The sequence below is a fragment of the Aplysia californica genome, unplaced genomic scaffold (genome assembly GCF_000002075.1).
Source record: "Aplysia californica isolate F4 #8 unplaced genomic scaffold, AplCal3.0 scaffold00027, whole genome shotgun sequence".
NCBI classification, from domain to species: Eukaryota; Metazoa; Mollusca; class Gastropoda; order Aplysiida; family Aplysiidae; genus Aplysia; species Aplysia californica.
The window spans coordinates 1,799,154-1,824,691 of NW_004797297.1; the positions used below are offsets into that span (position 1 = coordinate 1,799,154).

Sequence of the window (25,538 nt, forward strand, 5' to 3'; positions counted from 1 at the left end):
TAGTTTCAAAAACTTTACTTGTGATGAAATACCAGAGCATGCCACAAAGAAGTCTGACAGCGTTCCTGATTTATGAAGGCGTAGACAACATAATACGATCTGGTACACTGCAATATTTCGATACCATGAAATAAAGGATCCGAAGGCCAGTACAAAAAAAATTTTTGTACCACAAATACAGAACCAAAATTAAAGGAAGCCAAATCTTCTCAGATTCCTCATAATACTACTTGTACTGTTCAAAAAAAAAAAAAAAAAAAAAAAAAAGGTGCTGTAAAGTGAAACACAATGATTTTGGGGACATTATACTTAAAAATTACTCTTACTCTATATTAAACTTATAGGTCATGCAATGAATCCAGACTACCCGAGGCTCATACAGCAACAGTGTAACAACACTGGATCACTTTGCTCTAGCTCACCGATTCTTTTGAGGGGAGATTTTGGTATCAGGGAACGACTGTAACCACTTGACAGGCATCATAACAGCAGACTCATTGAAAGCATCAACTTCTCTCAACTTGTTTACATTTCCAGACATTATCAGGTAAATTAAATAACATACACATGTTCAAACTAAAATAAAACATCTTCAAGAATAATACTCAAAGATAAAGGAATATTTGAAACAATAGATCAAGTTATGCAACATCCATTCGCCTGTAGAAGAGCAAATATGGCATGCTCCTATCACTGTAGTAAAGAACATCAGCTTCTTGAATGGGGACGATTTCACTGTCATCAAATCTCAGCCATCCACTCGCCACTGGCAGGAAAACGTCCGATGTATAGTGTCCATCATTCATCTTGCGGCCATGATGGTTTACCACTGGAAAATCAAAATTGACACACACTTGGTCAATATACTGTTAGAGGACCACTGTCAGGAATGACAGTAAAAATCATGTTATGTTTTTTTTTTTTACATAAGGAAAGGAGAAAGAAGAAGAGGGAAGGATTATCCAGTGGGAGACAGATCTACTGCTACTTAAAAAAGAAAGAGAAACAGACAGGTATGTAATAGCTGCAGCTGGTATTAGTAATACAGAGTGTAAAAAGACCAGCAGCAGAAACCATTGGTACTGATGCAGACCTGCCACTCTATGAAATCTAAAAATCAGGATTTTAGAGTAAAAAAATCAGGATCTGGTGAAAAAAAATAGGGACCAACGGCAAATCAATCGTAAGGGGTACTGGGGAAGGAGGGGGTGTCTAGGTTCCCTTTTATGAGGCAAGTATGCAAGAGAAAACTTTTGCAGGAATAAGAAGTTCACGCTTGGGCCTCTAAATAGAGAGAAAACTGAAAGAAAGCATTACTCGGGTCGGAGTTGGATAGACTGGGGGAGCACAGGATGCAGTAAAGCTGAAACTCTCGTAGTTTTGAAAATAGCTGACGCATAACTCTAATCATCCACGCAAAAAGCCCGCGCTTTCGTACAGTAACAACGCCTGACTTCCATCGCATATACACTCAAGGCACCCCCCCCCCCCCCCGAAAAAAAGATCGCGCCAAGGCTGTTCATTTCTTTTCTTTTTTCTTATTCCTTTATCCTCAATTAGTACATGTATCAAGGCACGCACAGCCCAAGTGTAAAAAAAAATACCCCCCCCCCCACCCAGGTTAAGTCCCGAAAAACACCTCGAGCAATGTGGCCGGTGTGAATGAACTTTGTTGACCCCGACAGCCGACGGTCCCCGACACACGTGCTACTCACACGTACGAGGTCATGTCACGTGATGCGAATGAGCGTTTGAAAGTTCCACTGACAGGTCTTGATGATGGGCCCGACTAACCAGAAAAGCAGAACTCAGACGAAGCTTGCTTATAAAGCAACGGCAGAACAACGAATAGATTACTCTGAAAGTAAGTTAAAGCCCATGTCATAATTGCTACAGTAATCAGGACACCATCGGAGAATTCTGCGTTATAAAAGCGAAAGTAGATCTTGAGCGTATCCATGTCGGAATTCAAAATCGATACGTCGATTTTAGTTGAAATAACGAGCGTGAGTCAACTACTAGATTCAGCATAGATGCTTTAGAAAGTAGCGTTCCAAGTTCCTGCCGATAAAAAATCCAATCGGCGCTTCCAAGCAAAAGAGATTGCAGAAATTTAAATATTTTTTTCTTAGAATCGGACGCAACAGACACAACGGCAAAAAATCAGGATACTGGATATCGAAATCGCCAAAATCAGGATGCTTGAGATTTAGGGAAAAAAATCGGGAAAGTACTCACCTCCAAAGAGCTTGTAATTTCTTGACTTTGGCGATGCATACTTTGTCTTTCCAACTCGCGAGATGATTTCTGATGGGGGGGAAGGAGAGAAAATTGAAATTAAAACAGGTTGAAAACATAGTAAACCATCTTAACTTAATAAGTGCCAGATCTGCAAGACACTGACCTTTGTTCGGATGCTCTCAACAAAGCTAAATTACCCTGATCTTTTCCTGTCATCCATCTGTTTAGTCTATCCCAGTAGGTTCTACCCCTCAGTTTTGCCGGTGAGAGCGAGATGTTCAAGGCCCTTAGGTCTCTTTAAGTGTCCCAGAAACTTCATGTCTTTCTCTGTTTGCTTAGTTTTTAAAAATATTTATGCCACTCACTTTGAGACCTGAACATTCTTATATATTTCTAAGGATTGTTTCACTGGTGACACAATGCATTCTAGAACAACTTCTTTTAATCTGCTTAGTCTAGATTCGCTGTAGCTTCATCCGTTCTTACAAGCAACCTCTTGGTCCTATTACAAATTCCTAATAATCCTTAGATCATTTCCACCTATGTCTTGCCCATGAAATATTTTAAATAGCTCACTATGTCTAACTTTATTAAAAGCTTTGGGGGGGGATGGTGGGGGAGGAAAGAAAGAAGACAAATCACAGGGAAATCCTGAAACTACATGAAAAGTCATCTACAGAGGAAAACGTTGACACATATTACATTGGGAATCTAAATGGATCAAGGCTACAAATATATTTGAACGCTGAGATTTTTTATCATTTCACAAATCTCATTTATTTTTTAACAGCAATTACTTTTTGTTTGTTTTAGTAGAAGTTTTACAGCACTCGCAACTGCATAAGGTCATATGAGCGCCAAGGGGTGGATGTCAACAGAGATGTCCTTACAGGGAATCAGGCTTACTCTGCTCACCTCTCTAGCTTCAACAGTACAAAGTCTACTTCGACTATGAAGGCACCCCGGAAATAGCGGGTCACAAAAGTGCGACAAACATACAAAAGAAGTAGAGGTAAATGATGATAGTAAGGAATAGGACAGAAAAACCAGCAGTTCGCTGTTGCAGTTCAGGCACAGTTATGAGCGTGGCATTGATTAATCAGCCCATTTACAATTACAATTCTACTGTGCACAAGAACTCGAGATATTAATGTCCCCCACTTTAGGAATGGCCTACAGACACTTCAGTCAGTAGCACCGCCCTGCGGGGTAAGCTATTACCCTTATAAAAAAAAAAAACAACAACCTTATTTTAAAAAAAAAAAAAGGGGGGGGGGGGGGGGGGGGGGGGAGGGCAGAACATAATGGCCTACCTTTTGGGATCTGTAAGTCCACATCAAACGTCACTTTCTTCTGTATTTTTTGGCCATTTCCATTTGAATATTCAAACAGTTTCAAATGCATGATGAGCACAGGAGGTAAAACATCAAAGAACATTCGACGTTGACCATGGACCTGTTGAAAATATAAGATTCATGAGCTTCCACTAAAATCAGTACATAATCAAATTTCAAACGTTAGGAAATAGAGTTTTGACATGAATTAAAATAATTCAGACCCAGCTGAACATACACAATCCATCTGTTCAAACTTTCAACTGACTGACATTCTGACAAAACCATCTCCATGCAGGCAGACGGGGGTACTCCGGTATGGCCTACTTTATAATATTCAATGGGGCAACCATTTTAACGTGTACCCAGTGAAGTACCACAACTTGACGCCAAGCAACAATTGCTCTCAAATATACATGAAAATTACAAGGAAAAATGCCATTGTCACAATTTTCCCCTTCGTATTTAATTCTATTGTTTCGTTCATTCCATTGTGTCACCCAATACTATTTTCATCAGAAATGGCTGCAGCCATGTACTAGTGACATATCTAGGAAGATTGCACCTGGAGATTCAGTAGTCCGTATGAAAGAAAGACGGTAATCCTCAAATGTTTTTTCTGTGATAAACGTCAATTCTTCAAACATGCACACTTACCCAAAACCCTGAAATATATGAACAGGAAAATTCGGTTTACATATCGCTCAGAAAACAGAAAAAACTTAAGACAAGCAATAGAAACTTACCCTTCTGCCGTCGGCGTCATGCACAGTTTCTGTCGTGTTCAGTCTCAGCAGTGCGTCCTTCACAGAGTGTACAGGCTCAGCCTGAAATGACCACAGAGTGATTGTAAAGAACACTTTGTTAAGTTGGTTGAGGGTGTAGTTTTGTTATTTCGACAAGGTCTTGGTAAGGTTTTCGTCACTTACTATGGAAATTACACAGAACTGTCAGTACCTTGATGAGCATAACATAGGAGGCATATGAACGTAAACACCATCCCTCACTCAAAATGAATTGACCAAACAGGTAAATAGTAAACTTTTTGCATTATCCCATGAGCCAAGTCCCAAAGAAGGTAGCTTTCATCTCCAGAACCTTTTAACGCTATCTTTGTTTTCGTAAGTGTTATATGGCACTTGCAACACAATAAGGCCATATTAGAGCTGAAGATTAAAGGAGTTACAAGAGAGTAACGAACACTATCTTTGCACAAGATGTGGCATTAAAAACCTTTCACTTTCTCTTAAATAGCAGGTTTATTGACGATCTTCACAGATATTCACTGATTTAAAAATTAACAATTTTTGTTCCAGTGATATCAGAGTGGACCAACCTCACATCTTACCTGAATGTCCAGTTTCAAAGTAAAGAAAGAATCGAGGGTATCACTCGACTTGCCAGACTCCCTCACTAGACATGATCTGCTCAAACCAGCAAAGATACTGGACAACGGAGTTTGTCCACAATCATTCTGTAGGGAGCAAGAGAAATGGGAGACATTTACAAAAAGGAATATTTCTGAAACCCGGAATACTGTCTTGAAAGAAAAAGAAACATTTATGAAACATATTTAAAGAAATTTTATAGCTAGAGATCAGTTTGACAGAAACGTTAAAAAAAATACAATTGGACCAGGCTGGCCACCTTGCAACATACCGTGCATGTGCATATCAGCAAAGACATCTCTACATTTCACTCTTAAAGGGCTGCATCTATCACTGATGTGAAGAAGACCTATTTGTACCTCAAACCCATTAAGCCAACAGAAAGAAGAACAAATGCTTTAATTTTAGAGAATAAAAATTTTTTATTGCTAAGGAAATCACAGAAAGTGAACTGTCAGACCTTTTAATGAGATAAAATCATTATTGAATATTATAAAGATCAACTTGGGTAAATAATTTTTTTTTTGTTCTTGCAAGTGTTTTATGATGTTCGCAGCTGCATAAGGTCATGTGAGCGCATGGGATACATTAAACATTTTAAGTTGGTCGGTAGGAAATTTTTAATTTTGCCAGTGTGGCAGCCGAAGCCTACTCTTATCGATTTTAAGACCTCCAACTCTAACCCATCTCTAATGTGCCCAACTTGCACATTGGACCTCAGATTTTTCACCCTTATCCGAGTAGGCTTGGGGATTAATCTTACCTACCATAACATCAGGGGTGTGGCTGAAAGACTGCAGTAAGAAGGAGCCAAGGAACAGCAGTAGAAAGGCTGCAGAATAAGTCAGGAGCCGAGAAGAGGGGCAAAAAGTGGAGACGAAAGCAGACAACACAACATGGTAACAGGGCCCCCCACCAATTCCTGGAATTTTCTTTCAAGACCCCAATTTGAAAGAAAATAAGGCTGCTGCGCGTCAAGAATGATCCCCTAAAAAGCCCATCTAGCAATGATAAAAAGTCAAAATGTCTTTAAAGGAATGCAAATGTACATTTTGTAGTAGTCTTCAAACAATAGATTATAATGCTGGGTTACTGCCAACCCAGCTCACCCATTTTCCAGGGGCATGTTACATGAAAGAGCGTGCTCCATTTATATCTAATATATGCTCGTGAATACACACACACATACATGTAGGTACATTATATCCAGTAAAACAACATGTCAGTGTGGCACTAGTGTCTTGTGTGACTTAGGTTTATATTTTCCCCTCATCATATTAGCCTACATAAACTATATAAAAAATCAATCCTGTTTTGAGCCTGAGAAAAGACCTAGAACCAGAATATCGACTGTCAATAACCAGTCTGGGTGTCATTATTATATAATAAACGTGAAAACGAAAAATATTGCTCAAACTCAAAAAGAAAAGTAATATTAGTAATAACTTGAATGGCTCAGGTAGACATATTCAGTGTAAGAGGTGTAAGAACTGAGGGAGGGCAAGATGCAGCGACACTGAAAATCTGCCAATCTTGTACAGAAAGCTAAAATATAGATATAAATTACTATCACCCCATTCAATGAAACGCAAACACAATGGCATGTCAGATCCCGATTCCACACAAGGTCCGCACCAACGCACGCTTTGCTGAGAGCTCTTAGCAGTTATGAAAATTCTAAATACTAAAATTTTGCTTCCAAGATCTGTTTTTGTCCTCTGGGATTGCCTCCACACACCCCCCCCCCGCGCGCGCGCGCGGGTACTCACACGATGCCTTATCACGTAAATGTGAACTGGCAGGCTCACTGACCGGTCACGATGGTGAGCCTGACAAGACGCTTGTATAACTTACTTTTCTTTTCTTTTTTTTTTTTACAAGTGACAGCACAGGACAAATACTGATCTATTTTCATGGGAACACAGTGTTTGTAATGCACAACCTGCATGTTACAAATGTAGCGTTATATATCAGACTATTACCGGAAAATTTCTGTGTGGTAACGAAAACGAAAGTAGATCTTGATTCTTCCCGATTGAGTCTCTTTGTCACATATAGGCCTACACTTCCGCCTGCTGCCATAGCGGTTCAATTATGGTTCTTCTTCATGATTCAGAAACCATATTGTCTAGATAGCTACACTACTAATATTGCACAGGCCCAATCCTTTCCAGACTTCCTGACACTTCACAAAATTCCCAACTTTTTCCTGACACTTCACAAAATTCCCAACTTTTTTCCAGACCCATCACAAAATTCCAGACTTATCCCCGATTTCCCGACCTCGTGGGGGACCCTGATGGTTAGAGAGCAGAAAAGTAGGAGAAAATTTTCCATCACTGTCAGTTTAGTTTTAGTAAGAGTTTTAAGGCGCGTGCAACACTATAAGGTCATAATGTTAGTGCCGAGGAACAGATTACATGTTACAAGACAGTAACATACACAAAAAAGGAGGGGAGATGAAGACGACAGATGTTTGTTGTTTAGTATTTTTTATTTTAAAGTAGAGGTTTTACGACGCCTGCAACTGCATAAGGTCATATGAGCGCCAGAAGATTAGAGGTGTTACATGAGAGTAACAAACATACGACAGATGTTTGACAGTAAAGAAAGAGCAAACCACACAAGAGCACCCGCCAGTTCCGAACCTGGGACCTATTGAATGAGAGGCGAACACCGTAACCTCTAGACCACGAGAGCCCCCAAGTAAATTACAAAGAAAACAAGGTACCGTACCACATTCGTCTCAACATGATGATTCCTGGGCCCTACTTGTTGCCATGCTTCATCTGAGTCCTCCTCTTCATCCATACTTTTAAGGCTCTCCTGAGAATTGTCATTGCCATTCACAGCAACTTCTCCTTGTTTCTTCAAACCTACAATATAAGCAACCATATTTATTCCTGGAAAAAAGGTGAAAAACGTGCAACCCCCCCCCCCTCCCAAAATAGTTCGAAACGCACTGCGCAATAAACAATATAGAGCAAGTCATAATTCCAAACACTATAAAATAATATTTAGTGTACAAGCTGCTCGACTTTCTTTCATGGTAAACAGTGCGAAAATTAGGTCCTAAGAAAGACCAAACAGTAAGCCCCCTGAATTGAACATTGAACACTTAAGCTCTAGTACAAGAACCAAAATACTTTTCCATAGAATTTCACAATAAAGAAAATATATATTTTAAATGATCATGTTTGACATTGAAAACAAGTTCTATTCCAACTAAGACAAATGTATAACTGCTGTCTCTTACAACGACCGAAGAAGTAGAGACAAACATACCATTGGTATCTCCCATGTGCAGGATGTTCTCCATCTCCTCATGGCAAATACTGAGGATCTGACTGAGGAACTCCTCTGCGTCATGCTGCACTCCCATCTGAAATGTAAAATCACAAGCTTTAGAGCTAAAAACAACTACAGACCAAGAATCACTATTCCACACACAAAGATAATATTGAAGCTGAAAATGATTGTATAGCCACACTTGTCTAAGACAGCCACCCACCATCGAGGAGAAAAGTGATTGTTTTATGTGGATGGCTTGGACAGTGTCAATACAATGAAGGGAGACAAAAAAGTGCCCATGGGGAATTAGGACGTGGCCGTTCGAACAAGTGGCGTTAGAGCAGTTCCAACTGTATGGTTTTTCATTCTCATTAACACAATGCCATTTAAGAGGCTGCTGATTCCACATGGCCTGCCAAAGCCAACCTGGGGCCAGCGGGCTAGTGGTAAAATAGACTTCTCTATGTGGTCATACAGACAAACGGACATTTTATACATGCAATGACAAGCATTTTACCTTTACACACAGGTGCAAATTCTAAAGGTGTCTGCAACTATCTACATTCAATAATCCAATGAAAGAAACACACAGAACACCACCTCAATGAATATGACCCCCCAAGTCCCTGCACAGTAGCTTCAAAATTGCCAAAACAAAATTAATGTGTATGAAAGCAAAGACCAACTCACGTGCAAGCCAAGAATGTTTTGTGCAACGCTCAAAAGTGGATGCGGTATAAAGGGTTGACCAACATTCAAGTCAAGATTTCCTCCCTTTTTGTTACGAGACCCTGAAAACACAAGAGGAAATTATACTTTTTGCAATAACATACATCAGTTCATAGACCAAACAGAATCCCCAAGATTTAACTATTAACATGTTTTGTACTTCGCTAGAAATTTCATCTAGAATGTTAATGGACAATATTTGACTTTGTGAATGAATGGCATAAATCTGGTGCAAACAAAAAAACCTCCTCACCCCCCCCCCCCCCAAAGTGTGTGTGTGTGTGTAAGGGGGGGTGGGGGGAGAGAAGAGACACCCAACTTCAGGGGGGGGGAGAAAAAAATCCAAAGCTCTGATGAAAATGCATTACAGATAAACAAAACTGATCTAATTAGAACTCTTTATGGTAAAAATACTCTCCGACTAGAAAGTGTCCTTGGCATATTAGTCACATACCACTTTAAAAGCCTGTGTTCTACAATTTTATACCAATCACACTGAAAGTGAACAATTCAATACAATCCCAAAAACAATGTATAAAATATAAAGGAGTTTGCTTAATCCAAAATCTACAGAAATGCCAAATTTTCTTCAGTTATAGTTTCAAGAGATATCCTAAAAAAAAAAAGTGATGATTGCCAACAGCTTAGAGCAAGGAATGCTATGCTTGCGGTAAATTTTACTTTTTTAAAGGTTTTTTCTCTTCTCATCTACATCTTTCAGTAACTGTAACCTGAGCTGCAGTCAGTAAACATTGTGCTATCTCTTCCATATTGTCAGCAAACTTAATCTGTCAAACAGACCAATGAAAGAGTAGATTAGCACACTGTACTGTCATTAGACAAAAGAACGCCCAATGGCATTGATGTAACATGCGCACGAGTAGGTGAACTAACTTCGTAGAGACAGTAGCCTAGGCCATGACCAACCAAAGGTCGAACATCAGAAGTACAGTTGCTATCCCCGCATAGGCATAATGACTGTTGATGTGTGTGATAAACAGAGGCAAAAAATGCACTAAAAAATGCATCTCTCTGGCCCACAATCAACACCAGTGCCTTCTCTTGCCTCTTCTGTTTCATTATCTTAAAACACACAAGACTAGATGATTAGCGTTACTTGAAGATGGCTAATGAAGATTTAGATGACACAACCCCCAAAATTTGTTTCGTTATAGAAATAGGAGCATTATTTCAGTAAATTAAAACAAAAGAAGAAGGGATTCTATTGTCTTTCAATTTACAACAGTCTTCAAATTCACTATGCTTAGTTTAAGAGAAGACTGCATAAAAACACTAGTTTCGGGCTATTCCAAACAACCTACAACAAAAGCAGGATCGGTCACGTTTAAGGAAAATCAAATTTTCACCAAAAATCTTTAAGACAAATGTATACTGTACATAAAGGCATGGGTTACAACCTGGCAAAAAATGAGAAGAAAAAAAAGGAAACAAACAAACCTGGATTTCTCATCCGTTGACCATTTTGGAATGAGTTTACAAATTGAACTCTGGAAGAGGAAAAATATAGAACAATTAATGATCACTTGTATACAATGTCACATTATTTCAAACAAGCAAAATTGATACATATCTTCTCTCTACTAAACAATTACTGTACATCAATATGAATTTTAAAATGGCCACAGATCTCTTACTATACCAACTCCTTTGGAGTAAAAGTGAAAAGTCCAACTTGATATCAGATACGGTAAACTATCAACTAGTGACCAGGTTGTGGGTATGACAACAAGATCCTCTGACCTAAACTTTACTTTTCCAATCCAGTAGCCATCTGAGTTCGGGCCCTTCGGCCTATTGATATGGCAAAGAACGTATAGATTTTTAACCAGCTCCCTCCGACCTGCATCTTAACTTTCTCTTGAAATAAAAATGTAAATCCCCATTTCTGAAAGACAACTTACAATGAGTCCAGTATGGGCGTTGAAGACTGACTGCCAGCTCTGGTTGGCAAATGTTTGAAAGACCTGAACATATGGACAAACGGAGGGCACCCCATCAAGACTTGTAAAGGCTGAAATAAAAGAAGTCAGTAAGACCCAGTTTCAGGGATAAATCTATATCAAACAAAATTCATGTCACCATCTTAAATAAGCAACCTATTCATAAAGCAGGACATGATTTGATATTACCAACAGGATAGAATTTATGAACACAACATGATGTATGAAGAAAATATTTTAAGTCATAGGTGTAAAGCCAAAGAACAGCTGGAAAGGGAAAACATACAACTTCCACTTATTACATTTTCCACTCTTACAACAACAACAATCCATACACATAATACTACTTACAGCATTCAAGAAACAAGTATTCTGTCCATTTTTAAGACCTCGAGGCTGAATCACTATAGGTGCATGTATAATTTGCAAATCGCTGAGTTGACCTGAGGAAGAAAATATGCAAAACTGATTAGGGCTACTTCACCCAAGAAGAAAAGTTGCAAGAGGAAAACTATTACTTAAAACAATTTATTACCAACATGAATTTACTAAAGAGCAAAGAAAGAAATGAAGTTCACAGGAGAAAATACAGATGTCCATGCCTAGTTACAATTCCTTGAAAGATGCAGCTAGTAAGGTGTGTCAAACATCAGACTCCATAAAAACACAAATGCAGTGGGCCCTTGCTATAACAGGACTGACATGCTGTCCCTGTTATAGCTGAATCTTGTTGACACAAAACCTACGCCTGTGGTGTAGCAGTTAGGTGCTTTGCAGTTGCACATAGAAGATCAGACTTCAATTCCAATGAGGAAAGAATTTTCATTGAGCATCTCAAGTCTTTCTGCTGCGATGTTGTTACATTGTATTACTTTCACCTCACGCTGGCCTAGACAGACAGGGTCGAAGCCCACATCCTAATTTATCTAAATTGCACTGATGGAAAATAAAACACCCAAACTGGACAGCAAACAAGAGTAAACAATTAATGGGGAAGTTTTACTACCAGCCATTGATGGAAAAAGGTGTGATCACTTGAGATACCTGTCAATGATTTGATGGCCAAACCCCCCCCCCCAAAAAAAAAAAAACAAACAGTCAAAGCTATAAGTACTCCAAAAGAAAGCAACAAAATTGATAAAAAGAAGCAAAAGAAATCAGCGCATGTAACACCAATTCTGCAAGAACCACACTGGCTGCCAGTAAAAGAAAGGATCAAATACAAAACTGTCATTTTCTGTTTTAAATGTCATAATGGTACTGCACCTATTTATCTAAAACAATTTCTAAAATTATATCATCCACCCAGAGCCCTTTGATCAGCCACTGACAAATTGATTCTTAGAACCCCAAAACAAAATTACGTAGAAAAGAAGCTGATCAAGCTTTTTAGTTTTTTACAATGTTCAAGGGAGCCATATCATATCTTGTTGCAACATGTACTGTCGCAGGGTTTTTAAGGCTTCAAGGACCCTGTGGCTTAGCACCACTGGAATTATTTCAGAGTCATCTTCTTTAAACTGGGTGTTTGTTGGTGGCAGCACACTTGATGCTTTTTCCTCATCAGTCTTGTTTTGTTTTTGTAAAGTGTTTCACGGCGCTCGCTACTGTATAAGGTTATATGAGCGCGCGGGACACACCTAATATTTTTCAGTTGGTAGAAAATTTAGAATTTTGCCCGGGTGGCGGCCGAAGCCTACTCTTATCGATTTTAGACCACCAAGGGATCTTTAACGTGCGCAGCTTGCACACGGGCCCTCCGAGATTTTTCGCCCTTGTCCGAGAAGGCTAGGTGTAGATCTTTCTTACCCAAAGATCAGGGGGTGTGGCAGAAAGACAGCAGTAAGGAGGAGCCAAGGAGTAGCAGTAGAAAGGCTGCAGAAGAGTCAGGAACCCAGAGGAGGGGGCAAAGGAGGTGAGGGCAGAAAGTGGAAATGAAAACAGACAACAGAACATTGCTAGAGAGCAGGAAAGGAGGTGAAAGGAGACAATTTTATAGAAGAAAAATTTTCGGTCGCTACCCGGGACCTTTGAATGAGAGGCCAACCTCTTAACCTCCAGGCCACGAGAGCCCCCCCTCATCAGTCTGTCAAAGTTAGTCGTAAATGTAGGGAAGAAGCTCTGGTCTGAAAACGAGTAACTCCTCTTAAGATCAGATAATGTTATCTCGTACTCCGTCCAAAGATTTCTTGCATGCCATTAAAATCTGGTCTCTTCCATGGAGTTGTCCTCATCAATTGCTTTCCTAAGCCCTCACCTCTCACAGGCAATGCTGCAGTAGTCAAGGGTCAAGTGCAGTTACATTTTAATTGCACTTTGTATCTTCCCCCCACATAATAAAAAAAATTAAAAATTCAGGGTGTGTGTGTGTGTTTGTCCTTGCCCTAGTCTATCAAATGAAGCTTTACTGTTTAGTAGACAAAACTGAATGTACAAATATTTTTAGCTGCAGTAAGAGAGAATTCACAGAACTAACTAACAAACAAACAAACCAACAAACAACAACAAACAAACAAACAAAAAAAGAAAGAAAGAAGAAAAAAAGAAAAGAAAAATAGAATAGAATAAAGAACAGTGAATTGTTAGTGCTTGTTTGTTACTGTTGTTGAACTGTTTCCATTATCTTATCCTCACCACTCTTTTTGATGTTGACACTCAGAGATGAAAATCTACTGGGGGTCAACTAACAATTCTCTAACACAGCAGCGAAAGCAAAGGTATCAACTTCCCTGCCCTGGGTATGTGAAATGACAAGTCATGAAGTGTGCAGATATATTATTCACTATAGGTCATGTCAGTGCAAATTGCTTTCCCCGTTGGACATCGTTTTGCTTTATTTGGCTTTGTTTCTTTCTTCTTGTCCCCTTATTTTAACCAGTGATCAGACCAATTATAACCAAGCACTTCTATTATAGGCGTACGACGAAGACTAAAAAAATATGCATAAACGAAAGATCATACAGGTATATTCATTATTTGCTTTTGAGACATTAAAGTCACTTGAAATTAAAAGAAACAAGGGACATAACAAACATGTACAACAAGATTCTTATCATGAAAGATAGAGAGGGAAGGACGAAACCATTAAAAAAAACCAAAGCAACCAACAGAAGTTGGTACATAGTTTTGTACTCACTTTGTATCCTGTGGGCTAGTGGATCACTGTGCACACCCACTGCTGTCACTTTCTCTAGAGGCACATACTGTGGCTTCTCTCCCTTACTGCTGGCTTCTTCCTTCTGTGTGTCTCCAATAGCAGGAAAAGATGCAGCATCAATGTTCGACAGCGGCTGAGAAACTGTGTTGTTAACACTATTCACTGAGCTAGTCTTAACACCCTGAGATTTGGTAGCAAATAAACTGCTCCAACTTTTGACAGTTTGTTGTGGCACTGGTGATGGTGGGGGCACACTCGAAGCAGCGTCTGCCGTCTTTAGACTTTTCTCTACACTACCATTTGGGGAAGAAACTGCAGGAGTCTCTCTTGTGTCATTCTGAGCCCCAGCAGAAGCCCGGGCAGCAGCAGTAGGACATGGGGCAACTGCTTTTATGCCACCTGGAATATTATTGGCACTTGGCAGGTTTGATTCTGAAGTGTTCAAGTTTTCTATGTCTATAACCACCTCCTGTGCGACGCCAGTCTTTTCTGGGGTAGTAAATTTGTTATTATTTGGCTCCGTTTGAGCACGGGTGTCAGTGTGATGCTTATAGACGACTGGTCCACCAAACTCAATGCTGGAGGCTTGCGGTTTTATCGGGAGACCGGTCACTGCCGGGGGTTGAGGTGAAGGGGCAGAAGGTTGTTTTGCCTCTTTGCACGATTCCTCAGGCATAGCCGGCTGAGGATCCTCTTGAGAGGTTGGGATACATACCATTTGTGGTTGTGGAGCCTGCGGAGTCATGGGCACAGGTGGTGGTGGCAGGCTGGTGGGGACACCTGGGGGTTGCGTAAGAGTAACCGGCATAACAGGTGGTTGTGTGAGTGTGACCGGTACCCCAGATTGCGTCAAGGTCACAGGAACCACAGGGGGCTGTGTAAGGGGCATTTGTACCCCTGCTTGTGCCAGAGTCACTGGCACAGCCCCTGGCTCACCAAGGGCAATGTGAGACGGGACTGGAGGCAGGGTGTGCGGTGGCAATACTCCTTGGCCTGCAGGCATTGTAGCCATCACTGTCTCATTCCCATGAGCGGTGATGGGAACAGTCAAGGGCATGCCCTCCCTTGGAGGGATCGGAGCCCCCTGAAAGTGGGCTGAGATTGGGTGTCCAACTCCTGGGATGGCATACATTGGGTGGCCATTACTGATGGCAGTAACAAAAGCAACTGTACCTTCGTGGCCGGCAGAAAGAGCGGGGTTGGGGAAAACGTAACCACTGTGCATGGTGATTGGATATGGGCCTCCACCGTGGCTGGCAAGCCCTGGATTCCCAGGAGGCCAGTGGACAGGAATTGGGAAACCCACCATGGAGGGTGGGGGAACGCTAGGCTGGAAAACAGGGGCATGAGAAACACCTTGCTGTTGCTTGGAGGACACTGAAAGTTCAAAATCCAAACAAAAACACCAATCAACATTCATAAAAACTCATCAAACACAAACTCATCAAATTTTAATAAGTATTTAAGCAGTTTGCTCGAGGCCTATATCCTGATCCAGGGTGAGAAAGGCAATGATGATTAAGATGATTTCAGCAATTAATAAAACATATAATAATTTTTTTTTTAAAGAAGAGTGGTGGAACAAAAAAATGAAAAAGAAAAAAACCCAACCCAACTAAAGATACTGACAAGACAAACTTTCAAGGGTCGTAGATTTCTTGATACTATTCACCTTCAAACTGAAAATCAATTCAATGTCATAATCACACAAGAAACCACTTCGCTGAAAACAATTAAAGCAAAAGTTTACCCAAAATATTTCAAACACAATGAACATGCATATCTTTAGTTTCTGCTTCTATCCCTTTCCTGGATGTATTTTCAAGATACACACACAATAAAAGTACACAGCAACTGACCTGATTGATCTGTGCCGCGAGGAAATGGAAACTGTAAAATGAGAAGAACGATACAAAAAATTAGCAGACATGAAAATGAACTTGAAAATTAACTAACTTCTCACATTGCAGCAGTCTAGCAAAGACAACTTTTTGGGCTGTACATTATATTAAAGGGGAGAAGTACACTCCCGAAAAAAGAACCCAAACGAATGATGGTTATTCACTTCCATGTAATTGTACAAGAAGTTAATAGGTAAATAGGACGTACTAAGGACGAATTAGTTGATTTTTTTCAGAAAAATAGGTATCTGTGAAGGCCATCTTGGATTTTCAAACCAGAGTCTTAGTGCTGAACAATTTCACAGAAAAGATTGAAACTACAGCCTGAAATTTGGAACAAAAGTGCAAACCTATTTGGACTATGGATCTATGAGGATTTTGACCTATTACAAATTTAAAAAAGAGACACCAAAGTCAGTTGACGAAACAGAGGAGCATATGTTACAAAAAATTTGAATATTTCCACAAGTTACTTCTCACACAGATCCCTAGAACAATCTTAAAGCACTTGTATGTAAAATTTGAAGCTTCTAGCTTCAGTAGTTTTTGAAAACTTCGGGCACCAAGGAGGTCACATATGCCAAAAAGGATACTTTGAGAAAAACAGAAAAAAGCAGGAATTTTTAAAATAATTTTAAATTCAATACGAACATTTCAGATGCCCTTTTAGGTCATTTATGGTGATTTTGTCAACAGTTTAGCTATTGTGACTCGATAGAGCAGATGTCAAAGGATGTTTTTCCAGCAAAAAAAATAAAATCTTTGCTATTCTCTGGGATCGCCAACTCGGGTCTCCCCTTAACACTTTTTCAGATCTTTACTTTATAAAACAAAAGCATCGTACTATCTGTCTCTTGTTGTGAACTTGTCATCTCCTTACATTTGCCATAAACACAAAGCCAACAAGAAATATGACAGTGGAACATTTATTTTGTCGTTAAGATTAGAACATTCCCACAATGGATGTTGAACTTTGATTTTGCCCCCAAAAATGTAAGTACACTTTTTTCAGATCTTCCAAGACCAAAAATGAGTGCAAAAGAAAATACATTGAAACCTATCCAAGAAAGAATTATATTGCAATGAAGTCGGAACCCCCCCCCCCCCAAAAAAAAATTCTGCCTTGATTAGGGAAATTAAGATGGGCGGCCCTTTATATAAAAATGCTCTGATAATGGCATGTGCAGGTCTTATTGATCCAGTGCCACCAGTGCTTGTATCTCAGTGCAACTAATGCTTGACCAAATGAAAAACACAAACGATTGAAAGTCTCCTCTATTTCCACCCTTACCTTACCCATCAATGTCATAAACATAATCACCAATGCCACCACTCCCAATTGCCATGTTCATTCTAGGACAGGAAATCAATTTCTAAAAAATCTTTTCATCACTTGTAATGTGCTGAACTTATTAAAGTAAAGAAAAAAAACAACATGACTATTGTGTATATTAGGCTATGTAACAACTATGGGAACTTTTTACCCACCTGGTCAAATGAACATGGCTATAGGCAGTGGTCAAATTTATACCCCTGGCTACCCAGTGTGCTAGCACACCACTTCAGCACTTTGAAAACAAGCAGCGGTCAGATTTCACACCCATGCCACTCTGACCATCTGTGCTGGTCAGGGTTCACATGAACAGGGACAGCCCAACTTCTCCTGGCGACGTTACTTAAACGGTTAGAGTGGGTGGAACCAGACTTAAATAAGAGCTGTTGCTTCGAAACAAAGCTGAGTGAGCAAACCATTCTCCGCCATCGACATATATTAAAAGAATAATTCGACAAGGGGGATACTCCACCATGACAGATTCAGCTGGAGCTAACTACAATAGTTGACCACCTTAACAGTAAAAAGGTTTTTTACCTGCCTCAACTTTTGGCAAATTAACAAGATTACTTTAACACTAACCTGCACACTTGATCCTTGATGTGGTGCATTGATGATCCGGTTCAACTTGACATATTCTTCTTCATCCAAACTTTCCCAGTCAATGAATGACAATCCTTTGCTGGGGTGAACACCCCGCTACATGGAACACAAGATTAGCAAATAGTTTTAAGCATCAAAAAAAGGAAAGGGAAAAAAAGAAAAGAAAGAAAAACAATCCAACAAAAATTAGACCTGTAATGACAGCAAAGCAAAAAATAAAGCCGAATAATAATTTATTTTTAATCATGGTACAAAATGCAAGGAAAACAGCAAATTTCAGTTCAAGCTGAATTTGCAACAGCTCTTGAAATTGATAAAATCATCTGATTTAAAAATGGTACTGTTGCATTACTCTAGGACAAAGACAATGCTCAGATTTAGGACCTCAGAAAGGAATGTTTGTTTTCTTCCTCTTTATCAGTCTTGCACAAGATGGCCCCTTTTCTCCTCAACAATGGGTGGTTGTCTAATTATGACTAATACAGGTTCAATAATTGTACAATATAACAGTTCCAAACTCAGAAGTATCAGTTTTTGAAACATTCAATATTTTCATCTACACTAAATTACAATAAGCCTAATTATGTAGTAGTAATATCTAGTTGTTTTTTTATCTGGAGGTTCTTCAGGGGGAGAAGGGTGTGCCCGTTTAAGAACAGATGCGGGGTGGTGTGTGTGTGTGTATGTGTGTGTGTGTGTGTGATTTCTGTATTTCATCATAGCTTTATGCCATACTTCATATACTAGGGAGTGTCTATGTACACGGTAACCGGGCACATAGTGATGAGTCTAAGTAAGTATCTGCGTCCATGGTAACTGGGCACTTAGTTTTTAGGGCCCCTTGAGCTAGGTGCACAGCACTGCTTCGCCCTCTCATGACCTTGAATCACCCCCCCCCCGCGTTTTTTAAAATGTTATGAGTGGAATGTAAGTAAGCAGTAAGCACAACAAGACCGTTCTATGGCCTGTTTCCTATTATTTTTGGTTTCGATCTAAAAAATAACAACAGAATAACTTTTGTCTTTGATGGAAGCCATCTTTTCCTCGTTATTGTTGCTTGTGCTGTCTATTGTACCGGTAAGCTTTCCATAGAACTGGTGAAGTGGGTGTGTGCGTATGCCTGAGCATCAACGATCGCAATTCATTGAATCAGGAATCACAAACTACAAGCTCTCCTCTTTTTTTTTTACAGTTTGGCCTTGCAGCCTGGACCTTGGCCTATGGCACATCAATTTCGGAGTAGTTCACATAACGCGTCTCTCCACACCATCTCTCTCTGCCGCATGCCCCACCCTACTCATCACCAGACTGGCCAATCACAGTGCCACACCACTTACTGTCTGCCTGTTTGGAGCCCGCCCATCGCCCAACCTCCTTCCCCTAGCTAGAGCTCGCTTGATCTCTCCCGCTGTACCCAAGTTCGGGACTTTTCTTGCCCAGCTAAACCCAAGCATAAGTAGTTGAGTTTACAAAGAAAAAAAGGGGGATCCGGTAAAGTCGCGGGTGCCGCTATAGTCATGTTCTACTGTACGAGGAACGTAGTTTCATAAGTAGTAAAAAATAGGCTCACAAAAGCCTAACTTTGAAGGTCATCTTTGGTCGTGCATCTAGATCTACACAAGGTGTTTATGACCTCGAACTTAGACCAAAAAAAGGCAGCTGAAATGGCCATTGTCAAACAACATGGTCTCACACAATCACAAAGAACACATCGGAGAATGTAGGAGTCATTAGTCTAGGGTCAGATCAGAGTATACAGGAGCCATAGCCTATGGTCGGAGTTCACACAGTGCACGCATAAAACGGCAAGTCACAAAACACAATACTTCTGTGTAGAACAATGGGGGACCTTTTGGTTACCGTGTACGCAGACACTGAGACTACGTGCCCGATTACAGTGTACACAGACACTCCCTATATACTATGTAGGCCTTAATGTAATTATTTTAGGTTTGAGATTTTCTTGAAAACAATTGATTTGTGAAAGTTTCAGAGGTCACGTGCTTGGCCCCCAAAAAGCAGCGCACATCAAGTCTGAGGGATTATACTTTTTACAGTCGGTCAAGTAGTCTCTAGAGTTGTTGAAGGGGAAGGACTTCCGTAACGAGCGACCACCCCAGAGATGCCAACCACAGAAAACCGAAAAGAGTATTGGGAAATATGAAAATGAGTATTTTCAGGGGAGAATGTGTATTCCCCACGACCGACCGACCAACTAGTAAAATGTTCAGGGTGTCCAGCAATACTACCTGAAATAAAAATTACTAGCTCACCAGCTCGAAAAAAAGGAGTACAATAATTTGACAATATACATGTATCCAGTCAACAACATGTTAGTGTTCACAGTGTCGCATTGGGGCCTTGTTTGACTTAAGTATTTCAGTCTATTATGATATTTTCGTCTCCAGTTAAAGGTGACTGTCTACCAGTGAAATGCCTGAGGAGCTACAGCAATGAGATCTGATCTGAGTCTAATTAGATTATTTTTAAAAAGACAAAGATATATTTTCCAAAATTTTAAAAGAATCGCTAGCAACCGATAAAGGTTGAATATAAATGTGGAAAATTACTGAGACAGGACTTGCCCCCCCCCCCCGGCACATAGTCGTCATAATAGACATTAGGCCTATTCATTATTATCTTTTACTTCGAAGGTGAGGCCTACATCTAACATAGAATCTCAAGATCTTGATAGTGTTAACAAATGGCAAACAGAATTGTTTGTGTAAATGTTTCTACTTTTAATACTATTATAGTACTTAGCAATTTAAGTAGTTACCAGTCACAAACAAGTGAAGTCAGAAGTGTAAACAAAAGATACCGTGTGGTCTACCACATCACTCTATATGACTCTTTGTATTATGAGCTAGAACCCATCTTTGCACCTACAAAAGTTGCAAATGCATGCAGAATATATAATGCAACGGTGTCAGTATTCTCACCCCGCTCCACATCTCAGTCGGGTTCTTCGTTTCCGCCCTTTTTATTTCGTTTAGGTTTTGAGAGTTTACCACAGAAATTATGGGATGTTCGGATTCAAAACTGATCATCTGTCTAGATTCCAGATTTAACTCATTAAAAAATCCTTGAAAAAATGTTTTTTTGCCTTCAAGCAGTATCCAAAACCTTTTTCAGTCTTCAACCAAATCCCTAACAGAGCCTCAAAGCCTTGTGCACAGCCTACACCAGTTAAAAATTCAAACACATTTCGACAGAAATCACATAGATCTAGATATTGACCTCTTCACCGGAAATTTCTTCTTTACGGTTTCAGCAAAACTATCCTCTAAATCGCTCATTTTGAGGTAATTTTTGGTTGAAAATGAAAGAATAACAGCACTACAATGCGATAGCCTAGTCCCGTAGTTGTATTCTCAGAGCAGGTGAGAATAAAATGGATATTACTCACATGCAACGGCAGCGAGCACCTAACACACCTTTGTAATTGGCCCAAATATAGATGACGTATTTCAGCTAGCTATTTTTATCGTCTTTCGGGGCTTCCCTCGCAAGTTGACTAGATCTCACCGTGGCGGGCCCGCTTTGCCACTTGACGCGCGAAGGGCTATGTCAGTAGAGTTAGTTCGGTTCACAGAGTGTCTGTTCGGGTGTGTAACCCCCTGGTCTCCTGCTTTGTTTTGGATAAGAACAGCGGAAACGGTATCCTTTTCTGTGGGCATGCACAGAAAGCAGCTCATTTTACTTTCTTCTCATTTTACTTTCTTTTTGGAGGTCCCTGTTCAACACACGTGATTCTACGGTGTCTGTAAGTTTTGCCCCAGTAGGCATCACCAGATATGAAAGCTATCTGGAGATGCTGATGAAGAAAGGAAAGAAGTTTGGAGGACAAAGAATTTCAAAGGGTACTGGTGGCAGCAGATGTACTTGAGGCTCAAGACCAGGGCATCCCAGCCTCATCTGTTCCCTCTTGAAAGCCGCAAAAGCTTGGATGACCTATTTGCCCCACCCCAACTCCCAAAGAACAGGGGGGGCACAGCTTCCAAAAAGAACATCTCATTGACCATGGACTTCAGTTCAGATCAGTACAGGAACTTCTAGCAAGAAAAGAAAGACAAGGCCAGGATGCAGAAAGATGAAAGACGGAAGGAAAAAAGATCAAGAGGAAGCAAAAGCAAGGAGAGAGCAGGAGATGGAGCGTCAGGAAAGAGCTAGAGTTGAGCGAGAGACAAAGAAACAGGAGAAAAAGGAGGCACAGGAGAGGAAGCAATTGGAGAGACTGCTAAATAGTAATAGCATGAATGAGGGGAATGGAAAGTAGCAGGGAAAAAGAAGGTATGGTATTGAAAAGTGATAATGACGTGGAGCTTGGTGTTGATGAGAGGAGATGCAAGCAGTGCAACGAGGAGGAGGGTGACACAAAATGGATCCAGAGTGACCTCTGTGATGCCTGGTTTCACTCTACCAGCTCCGGCTTGCCATCTGATGCCATTGCCAGGATGAATGAAGACTTACTTTTATCGAAGGCCTACTTTTATTGTAAAAACTGCGTCGGTGGAGTTCTTAAAAACTGAGAGAGCAGACACTTTTTTTCCTTCATATAAATAGCAAGCCAGCTGTATTTGTGTGAGTATGTGTTATGTCACTGCGTAATATGATAGACGTGTTTGTGTGCAGTTTTAATTTTTATTGTTCTATGATATTTTCCCTGTATTATTACAAAATGCATTTGCCAATGAGAAAACTAGTCTTTTTTGGTCCATATTTCTTCATTGCTGCTAATCCACCAAACTGTAAACATGGTACTATTGCACACTCAACCAGCCCATGTTGCACCTAAACAGACACGTTACCAAACAAACACCACCACAACAGGAATTTTAAACTGGTGGGTTTTGTATGGTGGCTACACCGTATAGAGGAGTTCTTTCTAACTCTTCAGGTGAAAAAAATCATGAAGATCCCCCTGAAACTTCCAGAGATATCCACAAAAGATTGCTTGCGATATATCGCAGTACCAGACTTTCTAACTTTAGATCTAGATTTCATCGCCGACAGCATGGGCTGAGTGTGCACTTGTCACTATTTTTTGTGTGTGTACAAAACTAAAATCCTTCATGTGAAAAAAAAATTTGTGATTTCGGAAAGTTTCAGCGTCCTCTTGGCTCAGGGCCACAGAATTCTACACAAGTGTAGAATTCTGTGGCTCAGGGTAGACCTAGAATCCAGGTTATTCTTCTAGATCGATGGCCTTGGTCTAGATCTAGACAGACAGACATAAATCATTGATCTAGTTTCGAGGTTAGTCTAGATCTAGATTCTAGATCTAAATGAAGATTGCGGATTGTTTTTTGGTGAACGATCGTTTTTCCTCCGTTTTAGAGTTGGAGGAATTACAATTTGAAGAAAAGAACAATGTCATTTAATTTCAATCAAGCAGTCACCCTCTCTATTTCTCTGCCTCTCTCTCTGTCTGTTAGGGCTGGATCCTGCTCGTCAAATTTGAGAGTGGTGATTCGCGATTCAGTCGGCTTCAATGAATCGCGAGTACGCGAGCGCTCGTGGAGCTGTGGCGGAACACTGACTGAAACGGAACAGTGTCATATCAACGCCTCTTGGCGAGCGCGAGTCCCACTATTGTTGTTCCGCCATCCTCTCCGCCCCACACCCTTTGTTTGCGCTGCTCTATCAACTGACCTCAATTAGTGACCCCCATAAATTCCCCCCCCCCCAACCCCACCATTCGCTAAAACAATGGCTCCATAAAATTCCTTCTGTCTATTGGTTGGACCCCGTTCGTTTTGTTTTGATAGGGGGGTTGGAGTATACCATATTTTGTCAAATAAGGGGAGCCATACTAAGTCAGTGTTCCGTTCCGTGTTCCGTTCTTGCGCTCGTGACTCGGTGACAGGGGAGTGAATCGGGAATAGTTTGGCGATACTGTTCCGCGTTCCGCAGGAAAGAGTGGCGATTCAGTTCAGTTCTCGCGCTCGTGACCCAGCCCTACTGTCTGTCTGTCTCCCCCTCTCTCTGTATTGCTCGCTTTTTCTTTTTCTTTGTTTGTCTATGTCTTTCTTTCTCTCCACCTATTTTCTACTGAACTGTCTTTCTCTCGTTCCCTCCTGCCAACTGTGGGGCATGTCATATACACTTTGCTACTGCTAGCACCTCTCTCTCTTTCTCTCACACACACATTCACATACATAACCGGGTCTGGGCGCTGAAACTTTCCGAAATCACAAAAGAGTTCCCCTACTGGGTCTGTATACTTCGTGACTTTGTTCCCGGTTACCGGGTCTGTATTTACACTTCTCTCGAGAACGGAAACCGTTCCGAGAAATAATAATAAGGGAGTGTATACAGACCCGGTAACCGGGAACAAAATCACAAAGTATATAGACCCGGTAGGGGAACTCTTTTAACTTTTGTGATTTCGGAAAGTTCCAGCGCCCTCTTGGCTCAGGGTAAAACTAGGTTCATCTTGAACTATGGCCTAGGTCTAGAATCTAGAGACCTAGAATCTAGATCTAAATGAAGATTGCGGATGTCTTTTCGATGAACGATCGTTTTTCCCCCGTTTTGGAGTTGGAGGAATCACAATTTGAAGAAAAGAACAATGTCATAATTTAAATCGAGCAGTCACCCCCCCCCCCTCTCTCTCTCTCCTTCCTCTGTCTCTGTGTATCGCTTGCATTCTCTTTTTTTTGTTTGTCTCTGTCTTTCTTTCTCCCCTCGTTTCCCACTCTCTATCTTTCTCTCGTTCCCTCCTGCCAACTTTGTCATACATTTTGCTAGCACTTCCCTCTGCTCTCTCCTCTCTCTCTCTCAGTCACTCACTCACACACACACACACACACGCTACCGGGTCTGGGCGCTGAAACTTTCTGAAATCGCAAAAAAAAGAGTTCCCCTACCGGGCCTGTATACTTCGTGACTTTGTTCCCGGTTACCGGGTCTGTATACACCTCCACTTCGTAATAATAAACCAATAATATAGCCTAGGTCGGCAACGGAAAGATGTGAATGAGAACTAAATCACTTCTCTAGAGATGCACTCTCATCATAACAAAGACAGAGCGTTGCATATATCTCTGAACTGAACGTCTTACCACTGTTACTGTAACATCATCATTTCATTGAATATCACAAACAGTCCTTATCAGCACGGCACGGTGGCTGGGAATTGCAAGAAACAGTTGCAGAAAAACCAACGTAATAAGTGTCTGTTGGACAAACTAGAGTCTAGTTTTAGATCTAGATTTTAGATCGATCTAGAATCTAAACAAGCCAGGTCAGGACATATGAGAAGTGAAAGTGTCAAGAACTACGAACTCCTAACGACAACGAGGTCATATTTCAGATTACAATGTTGATTCAGTCATGAAAAAGGAAAACAAGTTGCGTTGAGAAAAAAGATAACTCTTACCTCAGAATTACTTGCCATGTTGCTCAAATTATCATTTTACAGTGAGATGGACAATGCACAATAATTTTCTCAGAAGCGACTCAACTTTGCATTCTACATCTCGCCATCTTGTTTTGAGAAGTGAGAAGTACACATGCTCTAGTGGCCAGTCACTGGCCAGCTAAGATTGCTAAACTAAGATAGAGTATGCCAGGTTTCCCCAGGTGTTTGTTTCAT

General features: G+C 40.6%; 1 protein-coding gene across 1 annotated transcript; it reads right to left on the minus strand.

Annotated features, from left to right (window-relative positions):
• On the minus strand, nucleotides 1–25,538 carry LOC101846053 (ubiquitin carboxyl-terminal hydrolase 10). Its single transcript, XM_005091298.3, has 15 exons — nucleotides 25,323–25,538; nucleotides 17,918–18,034; nucleotides 15,961–15,991; nucleotides 14,081–15,478; nucleotides 11,296–11,387; nucleotides 10,906–11,015; nucleotides 10,442–10,491; nucleotides 8,945–9,045; nucleotides 8,249–8,345; nucleotides 7,700–7,839; nucleotides 4,924–5,049; nucleotides 4,322–4,402; nucleotides 3,555–3,696; nucleotides 2,239–2,307; nucleotides 1–829 (listed from the first exon to the last, which is right to left on the minus strand). The coding sequence occupies exons 1-15, from the start codon at nucleotides 25,338–25,340 to the stop codon at nucleotides 642–644; spliced, it is 2,760 nt and encodes a 919-aa protein (XP_005091355.2). The 5' UTR covers nucleotides 25,341–25,538; the 3' UTR covers nucleotides 1–641.